Source organism: Alligator sinensis, unplaced genomic scaffold (genome assembly GCF_000455745.1).
Source record: "Alligator sinensis unplaced genomic scaffold, ASM45574v1 scaffold243_1, whole genome shotgun sequence".
Classification (NCBI taxonomy): domain Eukaryota; kingdom Metazoa; phylum Chordata; order Crocodylia; family Alligatoridae; genus Alligator; species Alligator sinensis.
The window spans coordinates 371,579-379,941 of NW_005841841.1; the positions used below are offsets into that span (position 1 = coordinate 371,579).

Consider the following 8,363-nt stretch of genomic DNA (forward strand, 5'->3'; position numbering starts at 1 on the left):
CACGTGTGGCCACAGGAAAATAATAAACATTGCTATAGTACTTGTCAACACAAGTACTATCATGTGGCAGTTATTTTCTGCACAGCAATGGATGTATTAGACAATTAACAGGGCTGGCCAGGGCACAAGGGTGCTTCAGTGTGGGAGCAACCTCCTGGCTACCCTCACACTGGAGCACCTTTGTACCCCAGCTAGCTCCTTCACAGCACATGGAGTCAGGTTGGAGCAGCCCTGGGTTGGCAGGCTGACCCCTTGTATCTGCTCCAACCTGGCTCAAAGTAGAGCAGTCCTGGGCGCACATGTAAATGCGGTGCCTGGGAGCAATCAACTTTGGTGTGAACTGGGCCACAGTTTATTCAGACACACCTCAAGTAGCAGTCACTCTTATACATGCTTTTTACACATGTAGGCTTTAACTGTGTTAGGAAAAATGGGAGGTGTAATTCTTCCCCAGGTATTCTTGTGCAAATTTGTAGCAATGTACTCTTTCATCTCTGTCTAGGCTTCTTAACTGTCCTGGAACTTTGGAGTTCCATGATACCCGTTCTGTGCATCTTTATACAGGAAGAGAAACATATGGCCCACAGCGAATAACATGTTTTTGCTGAATGTTAATTGTACTAAGTGTAGTTTTCAAAATCTCACTTGCAACTTACTCAAGATTTATAACAGGATCCTCATAATAGTATAAAACTGTCTCTTATTGCTCATGACAGATGAAAACATAAAGAGGAACCAATTTTTGTATAATTTAAAAATATTTTTGTAATCTGACAATTTGAGATGATCAGTTTAAGGACATTATTGAAAAAAAAATAAAGTACACTTGAGAGGGTTAATTCCTACTTATCTGTGTCGAATCTGATAGGGCTTTAATAGAGGCAGGAAATAGAGAAGGAAAAATAAATCAAGCAAATGAGAAGAGCCACATTCAGTTTTTTGTATCTTCCTGGATTTATATAACTAATTAGAATGAGCCGTGCAATACTTTTTCAACTCTTTCTTACAGCTGAAGTACTAAAGGTATTTTATTAATATAATAATGTCATTTAAACAGCCTATTTGTAAAAACAACAAATGTCCATGAACAATTATTGTGAAACATTGCTATTTTGCTTATGATTTTCTTTTATAAGGTGGTACTGGAGTGTTTATAGCAGAAGAGGCTAAAATGGAAGTCCCATTAAATTTTCTTAGGAATTCAAAGGATAGAAATAATTTCTTACCATCAATTAATGGTGAAATATATTAGACATGAAAACTGAGCCCTCCTTTTAATGGTGGCTATCTTGCCCTCGGGCAGGCTAACAATCAGTTTAGTATGATTTGTTGACACTGGCTCCATGTAGGCCTTATCTAAAGAAGCCGCCATGTTGGTTCAATATTACAAAAAGAACATGAACATATTGGCACATCAGCATTTCAAAATGTTTTGTGTCAATGTGTTTGAGACCTGCTTTTTCAAATGATAGCTACCAACATTGAAAGTTTTGTTTCCTGAGTATGCTAATTTAGTAGACCCCCTATTACAAAGCACCCATAGAATGTGTCAAACTTTGTCTTAAATGAAAAATATTGACTTTTAATGGAAAAAACCCCAAAAGCAAATATATTGAATGAAACCTGAAATAATTTAATTAGCAAATGTTGTCATGGTTCCTCCTGTTCACATTTTCCTTTGTAGGCAGGATTCTATGATATACCACAGTCTTTGCTTCTGATAAGAAGAGATGATGAATTATAGGAGTCTCATGACTGCTGGGTCCACCTGGCCATGGACAGGCAGCAATATGAAGCAACTGAATTACACTCGTTAGGAGACAATGTCATATTAGAATCAAAATATATTGTTTAAAATGTTTGTAATATTGGCCATAAAATAAAAACTTTTGTGAATTTGGTTATCCAGTTTTTTATCTAAAGATTGAAATCTTTGATAGAGGGAAGACGCTTTAGGGGAAAGATATTTTAGTCACAAACCCAATTTTCTGCTGACAAACAGATTTGGCACAGAAGCAGAGAGACTATTCAACTCATGAACAACACGTGCCCCTGGTGCCTGTGGGGACACAGTTGTGGCGGGAGTGCAGCAGCAGCGTCGGGAGTGAGCGGTGGTAAGCACGGAGCTCCCACAGACACCGCTGGTGCTGTCAGTGGTGTGGGGGTGGTAAGCACTGACCAGGGGTTGGTGACTACCTGCAGATGCTGCTGGCAGTGGCAGTGGCTGCCCGCAGGCATCGCTGACTGCCCACAGGTGCCACTGGTGGTGTCAGCGGTGAGGGGGTGGCAAGCGGTGACTGCCTGCAGGTGCTGCTGACAGTGTTGGCGGCGCCTTTTCATAGAGGGTGCACCGCCACGCTCAGGAGGGTGCACGTGCACTCGCATGCACTCACTACGCGTTGCCAGTGATTCAACTGCTGGTTCCTGGTATATGGTTTGAAGATGCTCTTATCAGAGCTTGAGCATAGGTAGTTCAGAGCTACACTTGGAGCAGGAATTTAGGCAAGCAAAAACAGGACCTGAACTGGGAGCACAGCAGAAGCCAAGCTCAAGGCAGGACTCCAGAGGTAAAGTGAAGGCTTGGCCTTAGCAATTTTCTCCTGTGTCTAAAGAAGACACATTAAACACAAACATGGCACTGATCTTGTTGCTGCTTTCATGGCTGATTCCTGAGGAAGAAGTGTGGTTAAGTTGAGACCAGGTTTCTCGTGAGCCATTTACTCAACCTGGTGATCTAATGCTGATGGTCTGGGTATACAGATATGGTACTTGCTCATGACAGCTGTAGGAGACATCAAAGAAGTAGCTAGCTATACCTCTGCCATTTGTGCTCAAGATTGAGGGTGGGGAGGGGTGATTCCCCAAAACCTTTCTTGAAGAACATATGCTTCTATTTTTTCCCCTTGTAATGTGTATTAAACTATTTCTTCCAATGTTTACATTTCCCTGCCCTCCTGGAAATGCTAGTGTTGGTACATAGTCTATGGAGACCCTGTGCATGTCTGGGAGCCACAAGGCAAAGCCTGTTTCCTTAGATTTCTTATCCCAACTGACTAAAGTACAAAAACACACACAAAAACGCATAAAAGCCTATCCTTCCACCGAAACCTATCAAGGCCCAAATGTGGGACAGCATGCACGACAAATGTTTAGATGCAAGCACCTAAAACATTCCTTCATGCAGGAAGCTGAAAAGTCTTTAGGACAGGTCCTGTCCTGCTCAGTCCTGTCAGTTGCATGTCTGACTTTTGATGTAAACCGTTTTGAACAACAGGGCTAAGCATGCGTGGGGAGGGGCTGGAGAGGAGACATCAAGCACCCCATGAAGCATGAGGTCATGGAAGAGGCGGTGTGTGGAAAACTGGAGCATGAACTGTGAAGAGCCAGGGAGGAATTCATGAGTCTTTCACAGCTGGGTTTTATGAAAACTGCATGGTGAGTTTTTTCAGAAGCACATGCATGTGTGCACATGTGTGTTCACACACACACGATGCACATCCACACATGATCATCAGGGATCCTGGTTTTCTCTGATTTTAAAAAATCCCCAATTTTTGGGTTAAAGAAGTAACCCAAAATCCACATATTTCTGTGATCAAACCAAAACACTAATCCATAGACATATATATAGCGGTGTTTCAGTTTGATCACAGCAAAATGTTGCTTTTTCTAACCCAAAAATTGGGGATCTTTTTTTAATCAGAGAAAACCAGGATCCCCGGTGATCATGTACACACACGTGATGCATGTACACTGCATGACATGCACACGCACTCACACGTGGCATGCCTACACACATGATGCACATACACACATGATCATGTATACACACACACAACACACGTACATGCACCTGACCATGTCCATGTGCACACACGCACGCTTACGTGTGACTTATCCCTTCCCCCTCCAATCACAAAACTGCCTCAATGCAAGCAGCATGCGCAGGCGTGTTGTGTGTGTAATGGTTTAGGTCCTGCAGTGAATAATGGTCTAACCCTTATCTCTACAGTGTGCACACGCGTGTGGACATGGTGAGGTTCACTGACTTGCCTCCCTGCTGTTAGACACCCCGGAGTGGAGTCCACCTCTCCATGTACTCACCCTTTACAGGAAGGCCAGGACTGGGACTCTTCTCTCCAACCCCCCTCCCTTCCCCAAGCCCAGCTGCTCCCTTGCTCTGCTCCCCCTGCAGGACCTGGAGCCGTCGGAACAGCGCCCAATAGCCCAAGATTTGCCCCGGTCGGAGTCAGTAGAGGGGTCAGCGGCAGCTGAGCCTGCGGTACCAAGGCCTGGGGCCGCGAAGCTGCAGGGGGCAGCAGAGAGCAGGGGCGCCCTCAGACGCGCGGGCTCCCTCTGTGACGTCACAACGGGGCTCTAGGCAACGGGATGCGGCGCGGAGGCTTCCCTTTGTGACGTCACACCCCGGTCTCTAGGCAACGGGATGCCAAACAGCTCGCGCCGGGCCAGGTGTGGGGGTGCTCGGGCGACAGCAGCGGGCCCCTCGGGGCCAGGGCTGGGGCGAGCATGGCGCTGCCGCTTCTGCCCGGGAACTCCTTCAACAGGAACGTGAGTGACAGCTGGGCCGGCGGCTCTCCCCCGCCCCCTTCACCCCCAGCCCCCGGCCGCATTGCTCCCGCGCATGGTCACTGGAAGCTGCGGCGACCTGCTGCATGCAAGGCCTGGCTTCTGGGACCTTGTCAGGCACAGGAAGGGTGCGCGTGTGACCTCGGGGGCAGAGGGGTCAAGGGGCATGGCGACTCTCAGCACCAGGTTGGCCCCTGCTCGGAGGGGATCGCCGAGCCCTAGGGAAGCAGGAGGTTGCCTAGCCCCGAAAGTCAAGGAAAGTCCCCGTGGGGGTGCTGCCATTGCTGGGTTGGTGCCCCGAGGACTGACTGAAGGTGTAAGTTCATTCCCTGCTGTGTTTTGTGGTCACGGATGCTGCGATGCTATTATGCAGGTTTGCTTGCAGCAGGGTGAATGTGAGAGACCGAATGCCTGCCTGTGTTGGGCTTGCAGCAGATCGCTTCTTTGGACGGTCAGGGAAGTAGGTGCAGTTGAGATCCGAGGCACCAAACATCTCTGTTCATTGACGGGGGTGCGGTTGTCTTCGCTGAAATCTGTGGCAAAATTCCTGTCAAATTCTTTGGCAGCTGGACTGGACTAACAGAAGATATCGAAAGTAGACTTAGCTTAAATTCTGGAGTTTGCCATCTTTATTGTATTATTCAGGAGGTGAAATAGGAGCAAGAACAAAGTATTAGTGTATGCGGGTGTGTGTGCATACATACACACACACACACACACATATATACATACACATATATACACACAGTTAGCTATTTCAGTCTGAAGTCAGTGGGATGGCAAGGCAGAGTGGCACATTATAGACTTAACTATTTCAGTCTATTTTAGTCTATAATTAGGTAGCCTATAAGGTGTCACTGCCGTGCCTTCTGTCTGTTATATATTGTTTTATAAGCACTCAAAAATTGCTTTTGTTTTTAAGTTGGAAAAGGAAATGCTTGGCACACAAGGAAGAATTGAGGAACTTAGCAGCTTCAACTCTTGTTATTTATATAACAAAGAAGAAAAGGAAGACTTACACTGTAAACAGAGAATGTTTCAGAGTTAAACAAGTTAGGGATAATAATCCACAAGTTTGTAGTGTAGGTGTAGTGCCATAAGTACTTTTGACAATTTGTAAATCTATAAGACGGTATTTTTACAACAAATTGTAAAATCAGGTTGTTTCTCTTGTCTTGTGGCATCTAGTTTAGAATATTTTGTAAAGAACTGGCTGGTGTGTATGTGGTTCCTCAGGTACCTTAGTGATGGGCCATGCATGGAAGAAGCACAGCTTAACCTAGTTTCTGATAGATAATATCCTGTTTTTGGTTTTTGAGCAGAATGCATAGAGTTGCCCCTTAAATTCTGAATAGAATTTTTGACAGTTGTGAAGTTTACATAGTCACAAATCTGACATGGTACTTAGCTTTACACACTAGAGGTCTAGATAGGGGATGCATACAAATGGTGGATGTGTTCAAATGCACATATATAAGTAGGCCTCTTTCTGCAGTCTGTGTTGTAAATGTATATGTGCACACACACAATGCATATACAGTTCTGACAACTAACGATACAAAAACCAAGTCACAGTTGTAACAGTGAAACCAGATTAGGCTATTATTCAGAGCTTTAGTTCATCCTCTATTGTTATGCTTCCTACAGTTTGAATGCTCAGTAGTTGTAGAGAGGCAGTTCTACCTCCTGCTTCTGCTGTTGGCTGTTGGGCTTAATTTTTATCCATATAGTTTCACAAATTAAAGTCCAAAGAGGCCATATTCAAACAACCAGATGCTAGAACTATTTGGACTATGCCTACCACAGCTGCCATAACTTTCTCCATCTTCACCATGAGAATGGTAGATGCAGAGCAGCAGCAGAAGCAGCAGATGTTTTGGATGTCTGGAGGGCATTGCTTTCATACCGTAGGATGGAAACAAATGACATTTAGTGCTACTACAAACCCTACCACCAGCCTGTGGATAAAACCAGCAACAGCAATAGTACTTCCAGGACAGGAATGACTGGTCTGGTCTTTGCTGCTCTTGTCAACCCCTGGTTTATTATTACTGCTGCTTTTTATGCTATTCCCCTTCTTGTTGCTCTGTGTATTGTCATTTAGTACTGCTACCATCACTTTTGCCGGTGGTACTGTTATTTCACTTGCTAAGCCAATGTGAAGGTCAATAGGAATGGCAGAAGGAGAAGCTGAAAAGTCTATTTTCCCTAATCTATACATGTGTAATCAGGAAATTTGTTTAACTGGGATTTCTCTCAGTGGATCTAGTTGAACTTTTGTGACAATTATTGGCAGTGACTCTAGCCTAATGGCAATCGTGACTGTGTTTGTTGGGGCCTGCAAAATGATTTTCTGGTGCTTAGGGCTTTGCGTCTTATTATAGTTTGGGTTCTGTACTTTTTTAAAATCTGCCAACAGTGCTCAGTGTCTCCTTAGCCATGAGACCGGCTTCATCACTTCTTGGTTCTTATTTTCGTATCAGCTGTACACAATAGTCTGCTAAGATAGACATCTCACAGCTGCCTCTATTGCTGGCACCATGTAGGCAGCAGGTTTTGTCTGTGTCCTACTGTAAATAGTGCCTCCTTCCAACTTGGCAGCTTCCCAGAAAGCAGTATTACTATTGAAATGGCCTATTTTTGTAATTGGCAATTCTGTTTAATAGGGACAAAAATCCAGCTGACTTGGGCATCTCAATAAATTAAGCTCAATGATTATATACCATGCTGATGGATACCTATTAAAGACTCCAAGTAGTTTGTTTTGTACAGCTTATACTCGGATGTCCCTTTTTCACTGGGTGAAGATCATGGATGGCAGGGGTGGGCATAGCAAAAGCAGTGCCAGTGTGAATGTTTTATTTGCTGCAGAAAGGAGGAGGATTACAGCAGGCAGAAATGGATCAGGAGGCATCCAGAGCATGACACACTCCCTGGGCACGTCTACATGTTCATTTATGTGCGGTAGTTACTGCACATTAAATTTAGTACTTGTATAATCAAGTACTAAATTAATGAGCAATAACCAGTGTTACTGTGTAGTAGTGCTGGCACATGCCTTTTTAGTGATGCTACAGTGCAGTAGTCTAATAAATGTTGCAGAGTCACTTGGAAGGACTGGATGCGTTTAAGTTGGCAGGCCCGGATGAGCTCCATCCGAGGGTACTGAAGGCACTGGCTGATGTCATTGCACAGCCACTGGCAAGAATATTTGAGCACTCGTGGTGCACGGGCCAGGTCCCGGAGGACTGGAAAAGGGCCAATGTGGTGCCCATTTTCAAGAAGGGGAGGAAGGAGGATCCAGGCAACTATAGGCCAGTCAGTCTCACCTCCATCCTATGTAAAGTCTTTGAAAAGATTATTAAGGCTCATATATGTGAGAGCCCACCAGGAAATATTATGCTGAGGGGAAACCAGCACAGGTTCGTAGCAGGTAGATCATGCCTGACTAATCTAGTCTCTTTTTATGACCAGGTTACAAAACACCTGGACGCAGGAGTAGGGGTAGATATTGTTTACTTAGACTTCAGGAAGGCCTTCGATACGGTATCCCACCCCACACTGGTGAGCAAATTAAGAGGCTGTGACTTGGATGCCTACACAGTCCGGTGGGTGGTGAATTGGCTAGAGGGTTGTACCCAGAGAGTGGTGGTGGATGGGTCGGTATCGACCTGCAAGGACGTGGGCAGTGGGGTCCCTCAGGGCTCGGTCCTTGGACCGATACTCTTCAATGTCTTCATCAGTGACTTGGACGAGGGAGTGAAGTGTACTCTGTC

At 45.1% G+C, this 8,363-nt stretch overlaps 1 protein-coding gene across 1 annotated transcript in view; it reads left to right on the forward strand.

The window, feature by feature from the left end:
* The first annotated feature begins 4,443 nt into the window (after positions 1 to 4,443).
* Positions 4,444 to 8,363, forward strand: part of EFHC2 (EF-hand domain containing 2) — a 99,292-nt gene continuing 95,372 nt past the window's right edge. Inside the window, exon 1 of the mRNA XM_025205326.1 lies at positions 4,444 to 4,571. Coding sequence (XP_025061111.1) covers positions 4,528 to 4,571 — 44 coding nt within the window. The 5' untranslated portion in view covers positions 4,444 to 4,527. The remainder of the gene's footprint in view (positions 4,572 to 8,363) is intronic.